At 35.7% G+C, this 22908-nt stretch overlaps 1 protein-coding gene across 1 annotated transcript in view; it reads right to left on the minus strand.

Annotated features, from left to right (window-relative positions):
* FBXL20 (F-box and leucine rich repeat protein 20) overlaps positions 1 to 22908 on the minus strand; it is an 84769-nt gene that overhangs the window by 29971 nt on the left and 31890 nt on the right. The window contains 1 exon segment of the mRNA XM_033091213.1: positions 12498 to 12559. Coding sequence (XP_032947104.1) covers positions 12498 to 12559 — 62 coding nt within the window.

A 22908-nucleotide genomic window follows, 5' to 3' on the forward strand; every position in this document is an offset into this window, starting at 1 on the left:
GTGCATTTAATAAATAATACTTTGTTTTTTAAACTTTTTTTTTTTATTTAGATAAAATACATATAGCATAACATTTACCATTTTAACCATTTCTAAGTGTACAGTTCAGTGGCATTAAGTACATTCACACTGTCGTGCAACCATCACCATCATCCACCTCCAGAAGTTTTTCACCTTCCCAAACTGAAACTCTGTACCCATTAAACAAACAACTCATTACCGTTTCTCTAACTCCTGGCAACCACCACTCCACTCTCTTTCTTTATGAATTTGACTGCTCTAGGTACTTCATGAGAGAAATCATATGGCATTTGGCCTTTTGTGATTGGCTTATTTCACGTAGCATAGTGTCTTTAAAAGGCTCATCTATGTTGTACCATGTAATTCCCTTCCTTTTTAATGCTGAATAATATTCCATTGTATGTGTATACCACATTTTGTACATCTGTCACAGATGAAAGGTTGGATGCCTTTCGTGTTCCCTTGAGGTGGACCTGCTACCCCTCTCATGACTCTCTTTATAGAATACATCTATCTTCTTCAATGCTGACTACCAACTCCACTCCCAAATAAATATACATACCCCCAATCTTGGTACCTCAATTCCTAAAACAATAAGTTTACCTAATGCAACAAAACATTTTTTTATTGCTGATATGCCAAATCATCATGAATCCCTGAGCAATTTGTATAAATATAATATTACACATGGGGGGAGGGGCACAGGTGAGAAACTTTACAGGTTAACAGTCCTAGTTAGACTTTAGTATCCTTTCAACAGAGAGGTTCTCCACAAAGGAAAGCACAATAGATAGACATGAAACATTAGGCTGGAGGTCAAATGCAGACTTAGGAGACTCTCTGTAGCACACATCCCAATAATCATAGTTCCCTTCTTAGAAAGTACTGACTGGGGTTCTAAATGTCAAGATCCCCATGAGTTAGCTTTTCACCTAGATGTTGACATTAGAGTACATTAAAAAAAGAGAAGATGAATACAGTCGCTGTACTCCTTTATTCAAGTAGTAAGAGCTTGGTCTTCCCAGTCTTGATTGATTTGGCTCAGTAGTAAGGTAGATGTGGTAAGCTTCAGTGCTTAAATCCCTTCTACCACTCCACAAGCAGTCTGTCTAAATGGCTGCTATTATTTAGTAACCTTTGACTTCTATGTATTCTATGTAGTTGACAATGGAGATAATTATCTGGAAAACCCCAAATATAAGAATTGGTGAGATAGGATGCCAGGATTTTGGCTAGTGTGATTTTTTTTTTTTGGGGGGGACTCACAATTGAGTATTTATTCTTCCAAAGGCAGTAACATTAACTTAAATTAAAAAAAAAAATCCCTATACTTATAAATATGCATTTGTAGGATAAATCAAGGGGAAATGGTATTGGTATGTCTACATAATAGGACAGGATAATAAACTACAGTACACTTAGCAGCTCTCTGCTTTTCATCGCCTTCAGGCTAGGTATCTTAGGCTGTGTTGTTTACAGTGGTCCCTTTCTCCACACTTTAACCTTTTACATAATTCCGAGGACACCTAAGTACATAATCAGAATGGTTAAGATCAAAGAGATAAGAAAACAGATGCAATGAAGGGTCTGCTATTATTAAAGGATCCTGCTTGACCGCTTCAATAAAAGTCTACCACGATCTCAACATTGTTGAAAAACTGACCTAGCTTTAGGCTGCTCAGGCTTAAGCAAAATAGGCTTCTCCTTCCTCACTCTTGATGAGGAAAACAAGAAAGCAAAAAGACCCTGGCCAGGTTTCTGAGACATCATGTGGAAGAAGACAGGATCTAATTATACATAAATCTTATTGCTACACAAAAAAAGAAAGTAAAAACCCAAACCCTTAATACTAAATCCTTGGAGGAGCACATGGGGCTGGCTGTTAAAATTAGTAATGAAAGTAGATTTTAGGGATACGGTTACCTATGCAATGTTTTATAAAATAAAACCCCAACTCCCTTTGTCTTCGCAGTCATATGATAAACATCCCAAACCTTCTTGAACCAATACCTCTTTTAATAGTTTTTTATTTAAAAAGTTAAAAAGCATAGAGTGGTCCTGGAGAGAAAAGAACAAAATGGGTAATTCCATTCATATCACAGGGATATCTATGGTACAACTTTCTTGGAGAGCAAATTTAACAGTGACCATTAAAAATATACATACTGTATCCTGTAGAAGCAAAAGTATGAGTAAAGATGTTTTTCAGAATGTTCATGGCAGCATTATTAATTGAAATATGGAAAAGTTAGAAATAACCTTAATATACATCAATAAAAAAAAGCTTAAATAATGGTACATTCATCCAATGGACTATTGTACTTAGTAGCCATTAAAAATAATGAGGTAGAGCTACATGAACTGATCTTAAAAAGATGTCAATGATTATTAAATGACAGAAACAGAAACAAGAATAGTATTTATATGTTTTCATTTTTGAAAAATATAAAATATGTATACATGAACATGCATGTAAGTATTGTACATGTCTGCTACCTCTGGAGGGGAGTACAGGCTTTTTTGGAGGGGGCTGTTAAAAGAGTAGGGATAAGAAAACCATTTGTTTATTACTTTATATATTTTTTAAAAGTGTTGGGTTCATGAGTAATATATATTTTATTTGTTAAAAAACATTTTAAAGATACTAGATAAAGTTCTTTGGCCACATAAGGGTTTAAGCCTGCTTTGAATTTATAGGGTACTTGTCTACGTTCTAGAAGAAACTATACCACGTTTTCAAAATTGTATACTTCTTATTCTTCACAAGAGACCATCAGTTTTCAGGACTTATTCCTTAAAACTATATGCTAGTGTCTTTATTTCAAACTACAGATGCAGATTTACTAGGCCTCTGTTTTAAGGAAGAAGATTTCAGGTATAATTATGACATTAGTTAGTATCCACGATCTGTGGAGAACTCTGCTAAAAGCAATGTATGTTACCTGTAGCTATCATGGAGTTATTTGAGCTTTGATTCTTTAGACAAGAATAAGCTATAGACTAAGTTCTAAGAGTTCTCTGTACACACTTGGTTATTAGTGTGAACACAAAGATGACATCTTCCGTTATTACTAAGTGAACCAAGGCTGGCAGAAACAATGTCTGTAAACCTTACATTAGGGTTGTACTTTGATTCCCCCTACCTTTTGAGGAGGAAAGTGCTGTTAAACCAGCTGCACACACCTGGTCATAAAGAATAGAAAAATAAGTTTTCTATGTGTTTTTGAAATAATCCTATTGTCACAAATATGGAGAGGTCACATCAGACAATTGGTCTTGTTATCCACTACTTCCAGTTAGGTATTATTTTGACCAAGATTATATTCAGCAGAAATTATGCAAACCTGATCTATTCATATCTGGTAATCCCACGTGGCACATGAAATCACTTAGTTCCTTAGGTGTACAAGTAACTAATACTTGCAATACCTGCAATCTGTGACCTGGACTGGAGCCTGAATCAGGAAGAAAAACCATTTTCTCCCCTTTTACTATTATACAAAGGACACTAATGATACGATTGGTTAAAATAGGGATACGGTCTTTATTAGATAATAGTACTGTATCAATGTTCATTTCCTCATTTTGATTACTGTACAGTGGTTATGTACGAGAATATCTTTGTTTTTAGAAAATACACACTGAAGTCTTGAGGGGTAAAAAGCATCACATATGCAACTTACCTCAAATGGTTCAGGAAAAAAAACGACAGAAATGATAATGCAAGTGGGGTAAAGGTTAACATTTTGGGAACCCAAGTAAAAGGTACATGGGAATTTTCTAAACTATTCTTGCAATCTTTTCGGTAAATCTGAAATTACGTAAAAATAAAGTTAGAAAATAAAAAGTAAAAAGTATGTTAAAAATCTCAAAGGAGTGGGGGGAAATAAAAATACAAATAAGAGCCACTGGCTTAACAGCAGCCACACACATCTAAATGGGTCACACTGTATTCTGCAAGCTAAATCTTACATCCAAGTCTTGAACCATAATACAACTAACACGCAGAAAACAACATGAGCTTCAGGAAACAAAGTGATCATTAAAAAGTAATTTTAGATAGTTTTCATAAAATTGAGCCTGATTTCTTAAGATTATTTTCTAAACAATGTTTTCTTCTAGGATAAAGTTATCAGCCATATTCCTCTGTCCTCAGGACAGCCCCGATCTAGAGAGAGACATGACTTTAGGGCTATTATACTAGCTTCACAATATCAAGCTGAGCCTGGAGGGAGCTCCTGGTGTTAGAATGTTTAATGGTAGAAAGACAAAAAGGACTTGAAAAAAAATAGTATCCTCACATAGCCAGGTAGCTCTTAATCTGAAAACACAAACCACTCTGTGTGTACACATATATACAGGACAAACACTGAGGCAGTGTGTCTAATATGTATCTTACTAATAGTCTATCACTGCCATATCAAGGCAGCATAGAGCTGCTTGCTACTGGCTAAGAAAATTTGGGGCCAAACAAGGCCTGAAGTCTCCCCCTGACAGAGCTAAAATGAAACACCCAATTTACTCCTCAGAGTATTTTTAATTTTTGTTCCTCCAGGCAATAGAATATTAAGCTTGGCAACATTAAAACAGCAAACGGAAATTATAGAGAAACAAGCTATGATAGACAGGCAGCATCCCATTTTCTAATGGACTGTATGTGCAAAGTTTGTAAATTCTCCAAGATAAACAATACTACAAATGATGGTAAGCTTGTCAGGCAAATCTTAGGGGGAAAAATCCTAAACTACAATACTGTATATTATGAAAAGAAAACAAACAAAAACCAAAAACACTTGAGTCTCAAATCTTGTAGTATAATCTGAATCAAAGACCCTTTGCTTCTGTCCAAAGAGGAAACAATAATCTCTCAGATGTCCTTCTCACTCACTCCCCTTCTCTGTCTAGTTAGTCACTACTTACCCCTGAAGTACGTCTCACTTCCTTGGAAGCATCTTCTAATCTCTCCAAAGTTGGTTTTTAAGTCCTACATGTGAGTTTGCTGTAATAGTCTAGGCAAACCTCCCTTATATCTCTATATTGATTATTTTGATGTCTGTTTTCTTTTACCACTCAGTGAGCTTCTTGAGGACAGTGATTCTTGCTTATTTCCATATCCAACATAATACCTTGTACGTCACAGGTCCCTAGCAAATGTTCTGCTCCTATATTAAGGCTTAAGGGGATTCCAACTCTATGACATTCTGGAAAAGGCAAAACTATGATGACAAAAAGATTAGTGGTGGCCAGGGGTGAGAGGGAAAAGAGATAAATAGGCAGAACACAGAGGATTTTTAGGGCAGTAAAAACACTCTGCATGGTATTGTAATGATGGATATATGTCATTATACATTTGTCCAAACCCACAGACTATCTACAACATCAGAGGTGAACCCTAACACAAATATGGATTTTGGATGATTATGTGTCAATTAATGTAGGTTCAACCTTCGTTATTAAAAAAAAAAAAAAAAAAAAAGCAAGCCCCATTCTGGTGAGTGATGCTGATAATGGTGAAGGATATGCATCATGATGCAAGAGGCATATGGGAAATTTCTGTACCTTGCTCTCTACTTTGTTATAAACCTAAAACTGTCCTACAAAAATAAAGTCTTTAAAAAAATAAAGTCTTTAAAAAATAAAGTTGAAGGAATACAAAGTACAGCAATGAGGTCTGTGCTAACTCTTAAACCTTGATTTTAGCATCTGGCTGCTAATACAAAATAAAATATACATTTTTTAATTTTCTCACCAAAGAAAATATATAGATTAATTGCAACAGTAAACACAAGTGAAAATGTATCATGCATATGTTATACCAAAAAAATAAATATTTATAACAGTTATAATAAACTATTTTTGTTAAAAATCAGTATAAAACAAATCGTGCTGACTTACTTTTCTTGGTATTTAATAAAATATATCACTTGAACCCTTCTCCCACCCCTGAGAAAAAGTTTTAAAGGAATATAATTTAATTATTTTAATACCTCGTGGCTTTCATAAAGAACAACCGTCATCCTATACAGTGAAACCCTCAAGGATGACTAAAACCTGTTTATCTTTTCACTAAAGAAACAGCCCTGTACTATAATGATTTTTAATGTTTATATTTATCAGTTTTTATATATTCTCCCTTATGGTCGGATTGACACATCTTAAAACTCAGTGGGCCCTCTATCAGCATTACTCTCTGATCCCATTTTATTTACTACAACTCATAATCAAATTTGTACGAAATGTGGCTAAAGAAAATTAAAAAAAAGAGTAAATAGGGCCTAAGAAATGACTGGCAGGCACCCTCTGAGTAAAATGCACATTTGATCTTTCTGCTTACTTTCTGTTTTATTGCTTTGTTCTGGGTAACTGAAAAGGCCAGAAAACTAAATGTTAGATAAGAGTAAGATTTTCTGTTCTTTGACTTAGGAACATCTGCTAACTTGCACCTCAAAGCTGAGAGATGATCACTTTTGGGAGTCTTAGAACCTGATCACATCATTTTATGGTCTATAGGTGAAAAATAGAACTAATAGTAATAAACGTCACATTTTTATAGCACTTACTATGTATGTGGCAGGCACTCTTCTAAGCACTTTACATTTATCAACCCTTTTGATCCTTATGATAACCCAAAGAGGCCGGTACTGAAATCCTAAATTTCCAGTTAGGAAATGACAGAATCCAGGGAGTTAGATTCCAGAGTCCATGTTCTTATTAACCATTATGTCTTTAAAAAGGAAACACATACACACCATCTATCCTGAATTCGTAGTAATTAAACTGAATGAAAAGCTACTAGAAATCACCAACGTTGTAAGCTTCCTCAAATCAAATATGCAATCGTATGTGTGCAGAGAAGAGTTAACACAGCAGGCCTATCCTTAGAAAAGCCTGCTCGTAATATTGGTCCTTGGATGGCATCTAAGAACTTGGATTTTGGTAGAGTTCCCACTACTTGCTCAATGAGCCTCCTTGGTAGACATTTTTACTTATGTTGTCACAACTTGTTGCTGAAGGAATTAAGTGCATTCTGTGTGAGTCCACTGGGAAAGGACTCTTGAAAGCTTACTCCTGGTTTCTTATTTTGCCCCATGCACCTTGTCCCTTTACTAACTTTGCTTTGTATCCTTTCCCTGTAATAAATCACAGCCATGAGTATGACAATATGCCGAGTCCTGTGAATCCTCCCAGTAAATTACCAAACCTAGGGGTGGTCCTGGGGACCCTCAACACAGCATGATTATCTATTATAGACCAAAAAAAAAAAAGAAAAAATTCCCAGCCAACTCATTCTTTCCATGCAAGTTCACAAAGTTCATCTCCTACCAAGTCACACATATATATTACGTGACAATTAAGTCCCAACACCTCCAACAGTTGAAAAAACAATGAAAAAATTTTAGATTCTTATAAGTAATAATAATCCTCATTCTGAAACTGTACTTTGTTTTATAGCTAAAAGGGCATGTGTGGGCTCAAGCAATCTTATCCCTCATGTCATTTTTAGTTATTAATATCATCCACAGAAGAAATCTTTGAGAAACAAGTCACTTTACAGCAGCTCTTAGAACACACTAAGACTCTTTGTCTTACAAACACTGACATTCATTTTTCCAGAGGTACTCCTAAGTAAATGCATGCGGCTCTGCTCTGAAACAGACTGCTGTCAACCCTCCTAACTGAATTTCACATTATGCAAACAGTAGAGTCCAGCTTGCTACTGCATTAGTAATAAACTGTTTCAGAAGGGAAGAGAATCAGTAAGTTAAAGCTAAAAGGAAACAAGAACACTTGCTTAATTCACGGGTAACTTGGCTGTGGCCTTGCATTTACAAGGAAATAGTATGGTCCTAACAACACAATTGCTCTCCTTGTAGGTTAATAATATATGTTGAATTGAATGATGTAACATGTAACTTAAAATCTAACCACACCAAATGTTGTATATTTATTCAAGTGCATTTTAACAGAACACTTACATAAGTCTCAACATCTCTCCCCACAAGATATTTATCAATAATAAAGAAAAATAATTTCACAGTGGAGAAACAGACACTATCTTAACTAAATGGTCAAAGCTAACATCACCAGTAATAAGCATATGGACGTTATGTGCCTCCCATTACGATACATGGAGAAGGACACAACACAATTTCTGTAGTGTGCATGCCAAAATACATAACCTAAATTTAATCACAAGGAAGCATCAGACAAAGCCAGATTGAAGGAGATTCTGTAAAATAACTGACCAGTACTCTTCAAAATTATCAAGATTATGAAAGACAGAAAAACTAAGGGACTGTCCCAGATTAAATGAAACAAAGCAGGCACAACAATTTAATGAGACATGTAATCCTGGACTGAATCCTGAGCCAGAAAAAAGATGTTACTGGGACAATTGAGGAATCTGAATAAGGTCTGTAGATTAGTTACTAGTACTGTATCGATGTTAATTTCCTGATTTTGATAACTATATTGTTTAATTATATAAAATATTAATTCTTGGGGAAGGGTATTCTCAAAACTCTTTGTATTATTGTTGCAACTTTGGTAAAGTATGACATTATTCCAAAATGAAGAGTTAAAATAAGAACATCTAAAAGATACAGAAAAGCCTAATGAAAAGTAATCTTTTCTTCTATTCCTATCTTCCAATTACCCAGTTTCCCTTCCCAGGGGCACCTATTGTTTCTAGTCATCTGCTATTTACTTTAAACAAAATTTAAACTTTTTAAGGAAATAACACATTCAATGAATTTCAGTAAATTATAAATGCTCCAGATTGAATTTATTAATATTTATACTGATCTACTGTCATATGTTTAGTGTAATGTCAAAGATATCAAGAAGCATCTTTTCTATTTGTCTTTAATGGTTTAAACAAAATCTATGTTTTATACACTTAAATGCACATTCATAAGTAGTATGTTTCATGGTGTCAAATCATTTCCTTCTTTCCCAGGATATCAATTTTACTGTCTCCAATTTAGGAAGGGATTTGTTCCCATCGGTAAGTATAGAATCGATTGCTTGGAACTCAAGCTCATTTCCTCACAAAAGTCGTATCATATGTGCTAGTTAGGTTCCCTACTTACCTTAGAAAGCAGCCAATTTAAACGACAATGTACACAAGGGTCAGTTCCAACAGAACACATATAAATTAGAACCAAATTCTCATTTATAAAAATGCTGCTATGAAAAAAATATCTCCAGTGTTCCAACTTGAGAAGTCAGCAAATACTATCCTTCAATCTCCCCCTTTTTCCAACCTCTCAACTCATGACTACTCTTTTCCACACCCTAGAAAAAGAGCCAGATACTCCTAACTTTTCTTCCCACTAGCACACCCTCGCATGGTAGTAAGCTAAGTGGCAAAGGTAGTGCTAGCATGGAGTTATATAACTCTTCACTGTAATCGATGCTGATGAGTGAGGAGAGCAGGCAGAGTTAAGGAGAGAAGATTTATATACGTGTGTATATATGGTAAATTGTAGTACTGTTCCCATATATTCACATATGCTCTCTTATATAATTCCCCACCCCATCAGTGTTAGGCTTGGATATGTGATTTGCTTTAGGCAATGAAATTTAAGTGAACATGATATATGCCACATCTAAGCAGAAGCTTTAAAATCACTTAGGTGATCTGACCTGGGTCTCCTGTGCACCTGCCCTCAGCCTCAGATACAGGCTGCTCTTTTAGTCTTCTAGGGATGAGAAGCTAAGTGCAATAGACCCAAAGTCGACCCAGTAAGACAGAAACAGCCAACCTCATATAATGGTAAGAAAAAAAGCCTCTGAGATTCAGGAGTTTTTGTGGTAGCAAAATCTGGTTGATACAGGAATTCCTCTTCATCCAATATCCCTCACAATACTATCTTTCTGGCAACGACAGACTTTATAGCTTATGGACAGCTATTAGAGTAAGGTCAGAAACAGTGACTAAATCAAAACCACAGTGAGATATCACCTCACATCTGTTAGAATGGCTACTATCAAAAAGATAAGAAATGACAAGTGCTGGCAAGGATGTAGAGAAAAGCGAACCCTTGTGTACTGGTGGTGGGAATGTAAATTGGTGCAGCCACTATGAAAAACAGGATGAAGGTTCCTCAAAAAATTAAAAAGAGAACTACTATATAATCCAGCAATTCTACTTCTGGGTATTTATCTGAAGGAAACAAAAACACTAACTCAAAAAGATATCTGCACCGCCATGTTTCTTGCAGCATTATTTACAATAGTCAAGATGTGGATGCAACCTAGGAGTATGTATCCCTCAATGGATGAATGAATAAAGAAAATGTGATATAAATACAATGTAATATTCAGCCATAAAAAAGATGGAAACCTTGCCTTTTGAGACAATATGGATGGACCTTGAGGGCTTTATGCTATTTGAGACAAGTCAGACAGATCAAGACAAATCCTGTATGATCTCACTTGTATGTGGAATCTAAACAACAACAACAAACAAAACAAAAAAACAAACTCATAGATACAGAGAACAGATTGGCGGTTGTGGCGTGGGGTGGGGGTGCAGGGTGGGCAAAATGGGTGAAGGTGGTCAAAAGGCACAAACTTCCAGTTATAAAATAAATAAGTCACAGGGATGTAACATACGACATGATACAGGAACTGTAGACATGGTGACTATAGTTAATAATACTGTATTGTATATTTGCCAGTTGTTAGGAGAGTAGATCTTAAAAGTTCTCATCACAAGAAAAAAAATTTGTAACTATGTAATGATGGATATTAACTAGATTTGTTGTGATCATTTCGCATTATACACTAATATTGAATCATGTACACCTGAAACTAAAGTTATATATCGATTATATCTCAAAAAGAAAAGAAAAGAGACAGTGACTAAAGCTAGAAAGGAGCGAGGCAGGCAATGCTGCAGCCTGAAGAATTACAGAGAATGTTTTCTATGTTACCCTCATCTCTTGCCTGGATTTCTTTCATAGCCTTCTTATTGCTCTCTACTCCTATCTCTCAATCTGGTTGGCACGTAGTACCGAGACCAAGCCTTTAAAAATATAAACCCAGTAAAATATAAATCAGATCATGTTACTCCCGTGCCAGCACATAAGGAGTCTTGTAGGCCATAGTAAGGAATTCGGGTTTCATGGAAAAAATGCAAACATAACAGTGTGGCCAGTTACCAAAAAGTCAAATCATTTCCCTAAATCTTATTGAGTCTTAAACTACAGTAGTACAAAATAATACTTCATATTCAAAATAATGGCATGATAAAAAAACTAAAGTATGTCTTAGTATACTCAATTTATAATAAAAACATAACCTACTTAAAAAATATTTCTCTTTAGAGATGGCTAAAATTTTGCTGAAATTTGAGGGATATTCAAGATATTACTCAATACATACAGGATACATTCTCCAATGGCTCTAGGTAGTCTAGGACTGTTTTTTCTACTATAGTAAACTAGCATGTACATATGCATTGCTTCTATGGAAAAATCCAGTCCAAGTTCAGTTCAATTATTTTTTTCTTAGTATCTCCAATGTGTAATTTACTACATAAAGGTTTATAGGATATAGTCCCTGCTTACAAGGATCTTGCAATATAGTGGAGGACTCAGACATACAAACACTTAGTAATGCCAGGAATATTCGTCTTTACCAACACTTAGGGCAGAGATTATGTTCCACCCTGAAGCAGAGATTGGGCTGGTTTATGGCTAGACTGCAGAAGCAGCTAAGAGCAAAAAGTAGGTGCCTCTGAGCACAGTAACTTTTTAACTTCTAACATTTGCAAAATAAAATGTACCTTTCTCAGTCATGATATTCCACATAAGTGAACAAAGAATGGTGTGATTAGGTGCCCAAATAATGAGCACTGAAAATAGCTCCTCTGATGCCTGTGTCTTCCTAGGTGATTCCTAAGTCAGACGTATGTAAAGCAGGAGCTGTAAGTTTCATGTTATGGGTAACCCCCAATGTAGTTTTTACACATTAAAAATAAGAATGGTAAAATCACAAGCGTAATAAGGAAAAGAATTTCAAATAACTTTTGTCTTTTTATCTTTAAAATACAGGGTTGCTAACTCTTCTATACAGCACCTCAGTATATGCAATATAATGTTGCAAATATAAGCAGGGGGAAGGAATGGGTTAGAATCACTCTTCAAAAAAATCAATATCATACCAAAATAAAATACAATCCCTATTTCTTATTATATACAAGAATAGGGTAAAGGGAAACCGAGTAAATAAAATCATATATATAGGTACAAACTGGGCAGGAGAAATTTGTTACTAAACATTCAAAATCTTGATTCATATCTAGAAAATATGAAATAAGATTGTTTAACAAAAGAATCAATAAATTTACAAATTCAGATAATCCAGATTCTATAATATATAAAAATTAGCAATAAGTCTACAAGTTTTTAAATAGATAAATATGATATACACACACACAAAAACATAAAATTAGCACTTAGACTTACCGTAATAAGAGTTCTTTGGGAAGTTTTTTATTGATTACAGCTTCATCACTATTTGAGAACATCTGCAAAAACAAAATCATTATGTCAAATATTACTTAACATTTCATTATGTTCAATTCAACAGTTTAGAGGTAATCTTCTCAGGAGAGAGGTGAGTAAGTATAGTGGGTATTATAAGTCGGTCATATTTTCAGAGACTCTTTAGACTGAAAAACAATTTTGAGACATCTAATTTGTTCCCTTTCTTTAGAGAAAACAAACTAATAGCAGTCAGAAGTATGACACTATGTGTCTGGTACTGTTTTAAGTGTTTTTCATGTATTAATGTATTGAATCTTCGTATTACCCCAATCTTAATATTACATATAAGGAAACTCAATTACAAAAGGTTTACCTGCTTAAAATCACATCACTACAGAATGACCATTTGAAAATGACATTAAGGTAAGGTGATTCCCCAAATCTAACTCACATTTACTTGTTCAAGGAGATACTCAGAAACCTGAATAGGGAACATTCTCTTCAGAGTTGTATGTATCATGCAGAAAAGCGATACTCCATAACTACCACAATACGCATTCTTGATGTGATTATTTAACAAATTAATCAAAATTCAACAAAGACCCATGGGCTGCTGTGTGCTGTCATGGGCTACGATGTGCTGCCATGAGTGGCCGGCGGCCAGCGTGAGTGGCCGGCAGCCATCATGAGCGGCCAGCAGCCGAGAGCTGCCATGAGCTGCTGTGAGCGGCCAACCGACAACTGGGGACCGACTGCCTCAGCTGGGGGGGAGTGCAAGGCTCATAATACCAGCATGGGCCAGGGAGCTGTGTCCTACACAACTAGACTGAGAAACGACGGCTTGAACCAGAGTGGGCTGGGGAGGCAAAAGAAGGGGGGGGGGAAATTCAACAAAGCCACCATTTCCTCCACAAAGGGTACCATGACGGTGAGCTTCTCTAGCAAGCTACATTAAAATAAATAAATAAAACCCAAATACCTATATCCAATAAAAAGCACAATTAAAACAGCAAATATATATGTCATTGATGCTGAAATATGTTCAGTCCCTGCCATTAAGTAATACAGAGCTGCAATGAACTTGACTTCATGCAGTGAACATTTACTGAACACACTGTAGGTTCACCAGGTACTTTTCTAGGCGACGAATACAAAGAAGACATTAAGTTATCTCTGTACTTAAGAAGTTCTTGCTCTACGATGAAGAACACACAAATAAGCAAATATTTTACTAATCATTAGAGAAAAAATGACAAGAGGTATATGAGAGCAAAGGATGAAACAACTAATTCTGCTCACAGGTGATATCTAAACCGGATCTTACGGGAAGGCCAGTTAACTAAGGAAAACGGGGAGATAAGATGTATAAAAGCTTGGAGTCACACATACAAGTAGGTCCTGGCACTTCATAATTCAAAGTATAAGAAGCAATGGAGGGAAACTTGAAGGGGTAGGGAAGTAGTGGACAGAATGTACTTCCCCATCAATCTCAGACATCTAAAGAGTAATTATAATCAGCATTTTCTAATAACTATAGAAACCTACCTTCCAGCTAAATGGAAAGCACTGTGAGGGACCATGCCTTTCATGTTTGCCATCATATTTCCAGGATTGAGCATAGGGCCTGATACATGGTAGGAACTCAGTAAATCTAATGAATGAACTGTTAAGTGGATGGTGGGGTTACGTCATGAAGGAAACTTGACCACCAGACTAGAAATTTGAAAAAATCCTGTGGAGAAGAGAAACCTAAAGAAATTAAACTCTAGACTGGTAGCAAGGAGATAAGCGTAAGAATATACTGAAATTACAGTTCAAGGAAAAGATGACACAAGTCTTTGCAAGATTACAGGGGCCGTGGAAATGAAAAAAAAAAAAGAAACTGGAGAAAAGAAGGATTTCTAAAAAAACAAAAGGACTTGGTGATAGAAGCTGAAACTACCAAGTTTCAGTGCAGCAAACAGTATCTAATAATAAAAGTAATGCTACTACCTGACAGTTACATGTTTTAGGAAATTATCTGACATCAAAGAATAATCTGCTTTCCTACAATATCTGCCCATTGGTGGAAGCTATTAAAAAAATCATATTCCTCTTCTATAAGGCAGTCTTTCAAAATGAAACCGTCACATTTCTTTTTAAACAAGCTTAACTTCTCAAATGACAAGGTTTCTAAGATGCTACACCATTATAATCATTCTTTGCTGGGTACACTTATAGGAAAGAATGAAGGAGTTATGTATTTAAAAAGCTGAATGATCAAGGATGGATGACATAAATAATGTCTTACAAAAATAGCTAAAGTATCAAAAATTGAGACCTTGCTGAGTTAGATGGCACACAACATATATCGTTAGCTTGAGATCTTTGCAAAAAAAAACCCACGAAGCTTGTTAAGTACAAAATAGTATCGTGTTTCCCGCAAAACAAGACTGGGTCTTATATTAATTTTTGTTCCAAAAGACGCATTAGGGCGTATTTTTTAGAGGATGTCTTATTTTTTCATGTACAACAATCTACATTTATTCAAATATAGTCATGTCATCTTCTTCTGGAACATTGTCATAATGTACTAAATGCATCCGTTTTAGTTCATTTAGATCTTAACTGGGGCTTATTTTCAGGATAGGTCTTATTTTCAGGGAAACATGGTATCACGAAACACCCAATCTACTAGACTATATCAAACTCAAATCCACTAAAAGTAAAAAATAATCATTTTTATATTAGAAATCCTAAGCTCCTTATCTTGTATACTCACAGTATTATTAAATGCTAGAAAAAAACTAAGCTACTAAGCAACTTGGCTCACTTGAATACACATAGTAATAAAATTAATTAAAAATATAGACCTGCTATATATTGTTCACATGACTTTTACAACTCTAGATATAAAAAGGAACAACTCACACCCAGCAACTGACTTTTCCCCTTGCTTCAGTCTATCTAGGCTGAATGCTGTTGTCTCTGTGGGAACATGAAGGTAGGTATGTGAAAAGAAAAAGGAATATATAGAATGTTGAGAGGATTTGGGCAGCACCAGGTGTACAGGACATCTGTCCAGATTTCTATTTCCCTCATCTTCCTTCTGCACATACATATCGTACTCCAAGCTTGCAAAGGAGGATAAGTGGTTCACAAACTGTGGTTACCTGACCAGCTGTATCAGCATCAAGCAGGACCTTGTTAAAAATGCAAATTCTTGGGCTGTACCCCAGACCTATAGAATCAGGAACTGGGGTTGTGGAAGGGATGGAGGGAAAGAGGGACAATCTGTATTTTAGCAAGCACTCCAGGTGTTACTGATGCTTCCTAAAGTTTGAGAACCATTGGGCCAGATAAAGAAGATCGAGAATCTCAGGACCCAAGAAATTACAGTTCTAATAGATAATCAGAATATTTTATTATTTGAAATGGCACAGCAATGTGGCTTAAAAATAATCCTAGAGGTAGGCACAAAATAATTTTAGATGCTTTCTAGGAAACCCAAATGGCTTCTGCTCCAGTTTACGGTATTGTTTGTAAAATAAATGTTTCACAAAAACAATGTTTTAGATACTTTAATATTTCAGCTGAATCCAAACTCTAGGTTTCTCATGCAAAATACAAAGGATGTAAAAACCAACTAGATGGAGGCTATACTGAATTACAACAAATTTATAAAGGATTTAAGCTATAATCACTTTTCAAACATTTGATATTCTTAAGTAATCTGGTTTTATATTAACATGGGGATGTATCATTATGTATTTTTATAATCTATCCACAATTACAAGGATGTGATCAAGGGAAAAAACATGGGAGCAACTAGATTGTCCTTTCTCTATTATTTGTTTCAAGGTAGGACATCAACACCTAAAAAGGCAAACAGAGAGAGCAATAACACTGTCTTCTAGGGATAGGACATTCTTGAATTAAAAAAATAAAAATTCACTTAAGTAAGGATTTGGTTTGTCATACATTAGCATTTATCATTGTTTGTTTGTATAACACTGTAATTGTTTTTCTGTAATTACATAGCTGAAAAATATAACTTTGAAAACACTTGTTACAAATTGTAATTACATCACCTAATAGAGTTCCTAAATTGTCAGAATCGTTTTTTGCTATTAATTTAGCCTTCTGATCAATGTTTAAATCTTACTTTGGCACATTTTGGGGATGAGTTTACTAACATAATGAATTTAAATGCTTAGCACACAAACAAGGCCCAGGGAACCAATTCAAGAAGCTTTAAACCCAGGATCTGGGTGGGAAACGGCAGATAGTTTGAACAAAGGAAATAAGAAGGAAATACTTACTCAATAGTGACCCCTGCTGATAACTTAATTAATCTAAGAGCATAGTTACCAACTCCAAAAAAAAAAAAAAAAAAAAAAGGTAAAAGATCTGACCTGTATTATTCAAGCTTTATAGAATAACAAAATTTAATGAGTATTTTAGCAGAGAATACTAGTTACCCCCAATATGCGTTCTCCTCTTACAGAGTAACAGAATTCCCCATTTTTAACTAGCACATGGCTGCGTGGAAAGCCATGTGCTATCTAGCCATGTGCTTATTTATCTAGCCCTTGCAGCTAGATAAGGCCAAATTACTAAGTTCTGGCCAATCGGGAAAAAAAGTGATGTGTGCAATTTCGGGAGTGTCCCTAAAGAGTGTGCCCCTTCTTTATTCCTCCCTCAATTCTGCCGCTTGAAATGTGGTTGGGATGACTGAACCTCCATCTTGTATCATGCAGTTGAAGACCAGCCACAGTTTTAAAGATAAGCAGAAAACTAGAAAACACTGGCAGATGGCTGCAGAGACAACACGGCTCTGGATTTCATGAGATAAAAAGAAACTATCGTATTTAAGCCACTTTTAATTTCACTCTCTGATACGTGCAGCTAAATTTATGAATAGAGTTTTGGATTGTAAAAGGGATCTTTTGTTTTACTAGATGAAGAGTTCTGGAGGCTGGTTGCCCAACATTGTTGAGTGTACTTACTGTATGCGTAAAAATTCCGAAGATGGCAAATTTTATATGTATTTTTCCACAATTAAAAAAAAATTTAAGGTTTTTTTCCCCACATTTTAACAATTCTAAATTTAAGAAACATCTTAAAATTAAAATCAAAAGCTTTTTGTGGTTAAAGTAATGGTACGTTTTATAATTCACAGCAACTTACATATAGTAAATTATAGCCAATAGGAGGAAAATAGAAATAGAACAGAACTTAAGAATCACTAGGCTTCTCCTCAAACAGGCTCTGTGCTTTTTTGCTCGTTTTTTTCTCTAAGGTACTCATGCAACCAAACTTGCCTAATCTGTCAACAGAAATAGATTAATGTCCACTGGACATGAAGCTTTTCCCAATCTCCCTAACTGGCTGTGATTGGTCCTTCTGTGGAAACCCCAAAGCACCCCAGAGCTCAGAACACCAGTTCTGAGCTGGTGTGGTGTCCCTTACATAAGACTTTAAGCTGAGAGGAAAGGGGCCTTGTCTAGTTAGTTCACCACAATATGGTCAGCAAGCAACACGGTGCCTAGAAACTGCGTTGAACCAATGATGCTGTTTATACCATAGGGATCTGGAAATACCTTTTTTTTTTTTGCCTGTAGTGTAACATATCTATGTAATTATTTTATTGATGGCAAGACACTCACAAATTTTTTGACAATATTAAGTACTTATTTCAACATGTTGCAGTACTCTTTTGATTGTACATTCCCAACTGGTTTCCATGGTTTTATCACTTTGTATCTATCTCTATAGCAGAGTGCATAAACAAACAAGGAAATCTGATAAATTGAATGTTACCCTAAATTTAGTAAATATAAGATACAAATGACATCAGCATAGTAATAGATTGAATACCATTACAATACATAATTAAAATACATGAAGAAACAAAGTTTGGAGACTCAGTGTAGGGCCTATTTATTTCAAGGATAATGAGCTACATTAAATTTATTTTAAAAAGTAATAATTGCTAAATTTTCAGCATCATGGAATTTCACCTGCATACAGCATTTTAAAACAGCTTCATTATGGTATAATTCACATACCATGAAATTTACTGGCTTTAAGTGTACACTTCAGTAACTTTTAGCAAATTTATAAAGCTGTGCGACCATCACAATTTACTTTTTTGATGAATTTCTATCACCCCCAAAATATCCCTCATGCCCATTTGCAAATCAACCCCTGTGATGATCTCCAACCTCAAGCAACCACTAATCTGCTTTCTGTCTCTGTAGATTTTCCTTTTCTGGACATTTTTAAAAATGGAAACATAAGGGGCCAGCCCGGTGACTCAGGCAGTTGGAGCTCCATGCTCCCAACTCCGAAGGCTGCAGGTTCGATTCCCACATGGGCCAGTGGGCTCTCAACCACAAGGTTGCCAGTTCAAGTCCTCAAGTCCCGCAAGGGATGGTTGGCAGCGCCCCCTGCAACTAAGATTGAACACGGCACCTTGAGCTGAGCTGCTGCTGAGCTCCCGGATGGCTCAGTTGGTTGGAGTGCATCCTCTCAACCACAAGGTTGCTGGTTCGACTCCCACAGGGGATGGTGGGCTGCGCCCCCTGCAACTAGCAACGGCAACTGGACCTGGAGCTGAGCTGTGCCCTCCACAACTAAGACTGAAAGGACAACAACTTGACTTGGAAAAAGTCCTGGAAGTCCACACTGTTCCTCAATAAGTCCTGTTCCCCAATAAAAATAAAAAAAAAAACAAAATATGTCATTTTTTGCATTTGGCTTCCTTAATACTGCATGATGTTTCTGAAGCTCATCCATGTTGTAGTATGCACCAGTAGTAGTTCATTTTTTTTTTTTTTTAAAGATTTTATTGGGGAAGGGGAACAGGACTTTCTTGGGGAACAGTGTGTACTTCCAGGACTTTTTTCCAAGTCAAGTTGTTGTCCTTTCAATCTTAGTTGTGGAGGGTGCCGTTCACCTTCAAGTTGTTGTCTTTTCAGTCTTAGTTGTGAAGGACGCAGCTCAGCTCCAGGTCCAGTTGCCGTTGCTAGTTGTAGGGGGCGCAGCCCACCATCCCCTGCGGGAGTCGAACCGGCAACCTTGTGGTTGAGAGCCTGTGATCCAACCAACTGAGCCATCCGGGAGCTCAGCGCCAGCTCAGCTCAAGGTGCCGTGTTCAATCTTAGTTGCAGGGGGCGCAGCCCACCATCCCTTGCGGGACTTGAGGGAATGAACTGGCAACCTTGTGGTTGAGAGCCCACTGGCCATGTGGGAATCGAACCAGCAGCCTTCAGAGTTAGGAACATGGAGCTCTAACCGCCTGAGCCACCAGGCCGGCCCCTAGTTCATTTCTTTTTATTGTCGAATAGTATTCCTGTGTATGGAATGCCGTATTTTGTTTAATCATTCCTAGCTGACAGACACTGGATTTCTATACTCTTTTTACTATTATGTGTAACGCTGCTATGATAATTCTCATACAAGTGTTTTGATTGAAATAAGTTTTCAAATCTCATGAACAGAATTTAATGTGGAGAATTACTGGGTTACATCGTGTGGTAAGTTTAAAGAAACCCCTCAGTCGTTGTCCAAGTGGCTGCACCATTACACATTCCCATCACCAATATACGAGTTCAGTCTGTCTATATTTTTACCATCACTTGTTATTATTGTCCGTCTTTATAGTTTTAGCCCATCTAATGGGGTGGTATATAACCGTGATTTCAATTTGCATTTTCCTAATTACTAATGCTATTGAGCATTTTTTTGTGTGTTTATCAGCCATTCAAATGCCTTCTTTGATGAAATGTGTATTCAAATCACTTGCCCATTTATTTGGTTGTCTTCTTACTATTGAGATTTAAGGGCTCTATATATGTACAGGTCCTTTACTGTATGATTTGCAAATATTTTCTCCCATTCTGTGTGTTGTGTCTGCTATTTCTCGATGGTGTCTTCTGAAGCACAAATGTTTTTAATTTTGATAAAGTCCAATTTATTTTAATGGATCATGCTTTTGATGTGTTCGTATATGAACTCTGCCTAGACAAAGGTCATAAAAATTATCTACTATGTTTTGTTCTAGAAGTTTTCTAGTTATAGTTCTTACATTTAGGTCTGTGATCCATTTTGAGTTAATTTTTGTACATGGTGTGATGTGAGGACCCAAGTTCATCTTTTTCCAGGTAGATACCAAATTGTTTTAACACCATTTGTTTAAAAGACTATTGTTTTCCCATTGAATTGCCTTTATTAAAACCTTTATTGAAAATCAACTGACCACAAATGTAAGCATTATTTTTGGATTCTCAATACTGTTCCATTAACTTATGTATCTACCTTTATGCCAATAACTCACTGTCTTGATTACCACAGCTTTATAGTAAATTTTGAAATCAGGAAGTGTAAGTCCTATTATTTGATTCTCCTTTTCCAAATCGTTTTGAAAATTCTGGGACCTTTGCATTTCCACATATATTTTAGAACCAGTTTGCCAATTTCTGCAAAAGAGCCTGCTGGGCTTTTGACAGAGAACGCACTGATTCTATAGATGGATTGGGAGAAAAATGTCACCTTAATAATACTGAGTCTTCCAAATCATGAAGTTGGAATGTCTGTTCATTTATTTAGGTCTTCTTTAATTTCTCTCAGCAATGTTTTGTAATTTTCAGTGTGTAAGTCTTTGCTCACATTTATTCCCAAGTATTTTATTCTTTTTAATGCTATTATGAATTGAACTGTATTCTAATTTCACTCTAGGATTGTTCAATGCTAGTATGTAGTACATCTTCTATTAGTTACATTTAATGTATTTGTAGCTTTGAATTAAAAGTGTGTCTCTTTTATATAGCATAAAGTTAAATCTTGTTTTTTAAAAACTGCAGTTTGATAATATATGTCTTTTAAGTATATAACCCATTCACATTTAATGCAATTATTGATTTAGTTGGCCGTGTCTCCCATTTTGCTAATTCTTTGCTGTCTCATATGTCTTTTGTTTCTGTTCCTCTTTTACTGTCTTCTTGTGTTTTAAATATATATTTGCTAGTGTACCATTGTAATCCCTTTTTTTAAAAAGTGTAAAATTTCTTTCTTAGTGAATTTTCCACCTATTTTTAATTATACTCATCCTAGTGAATGGGAAGTGCTATTTCATTGTTTTTTATTTACGCTGCCCTAATGACTAATGATGTTGAACATATTTTCATGTTTGTCTGTCATTTGTATATCTTCTTTAAGGAAGTATCTATTCAAGTCCTTTGCCCTTTTTAAAACTGGGTTGTTTTGTTGTAGCTAATTTGTAATAGCTCTTTTTATTTCTGGATACATTTTTTAGGATGTCTCTTCATTTTCTTGTGGGTGTCATTTCATGTGTAAATATAGAACTTTTAATTGACAATTTTTCTTTCTCCATTTAGAATGTTATACACCTGCTTTCTGGTTTCCATCTGGCTTCTGATGAAAAGTCAGCTGTTAATTACACTTCTGTTCCCTTTACATCATGAATTATTTTTGTCTTGCTTTCCAGATTTTTCTTTGATTGGATTTAAACAGTTCATCAAAAATATGTCCAGGTGTAGCTCTCTTTGTGCTAATCCCACTTGGAGATCATTGAGATTTTCGATGTGTAAATAAATGTTTTTATTAAATTTGGGAAAATTTCACATATTTCTTCAAAATTTTTTTTGACTTTCTCTCCCACATCCTTCTGAGACTCTTATTACATGTATGTTGGTACAGTTATGTCCCACAGATCTCTGAGGTTCTGTTCATGTTGTTTCATTCTTTTCTTTAAACCGGATCATTTCTATAACCCTGTCTTCAAGCTCACCGATTCTCTGTGTGATCTTCAATTTGTTACTGAGTCCCTCTAGTGACTTTTCCAGTTATTCTATTTTTCAACTCCAGAATTTCCATTTGGTTCTTTTTTATAATTTCACTTTATTGACATCTTCTATTTGATGAGTCACTGTCCTCATACTTGCCTTTAATTATTTAAACCTGATTTCCCTTAGTCTTTGATATGTTTATATTAGCTGCTTTGAAAGTGATAATTGGCCTCTTTTAGCTGCATATGACAAAGTGTGTTGAGAAATATGCTACAGAGAAAACTGTACAGTTTGCAAAGAATTTGGATGAAATATAGAGGGCCTACAACTCGCTAGATTAGAAAATAAATCTATTCCTCATCTTTTGTCTCTCAAGCCAATGAGATTCTCAAAATGAGAACTACCCTCAGGGAAAATATCAGATCTAGGGTGTGGCTGTAAATTCCTTTTAAGACCTCTGAAATTTTAAAAACCATACCCAGTTAACTCTTTCAACTACATAAAAAGGCCTCTAATTAACGGAATTATGCCACAGCAGCCTGACACAACCAGAGAGGTCTTAAAATGAGTTATAAAGATGTAGCTTTTTGGGACATGGA

The sequence above is a fragment of the Rhinolophus ferrumequinum genome, chromosome 21 (genome assembly GCF_004115265.2).
Source record: "Rhinolophus ferrumequinum isolate MPI-CBG mRhiFer1 chromosome 21, mRhiFer1_v1.p, whole genome shotgun sequence".
In the NCBI taxonomy this organism is placed as follows: Eukaryota; Metazoa; Chordata; class Mammalia; order Chiroptera; family Rhinolophidae; genus Rhinolophus; species Rhinolophus ferrumequinum.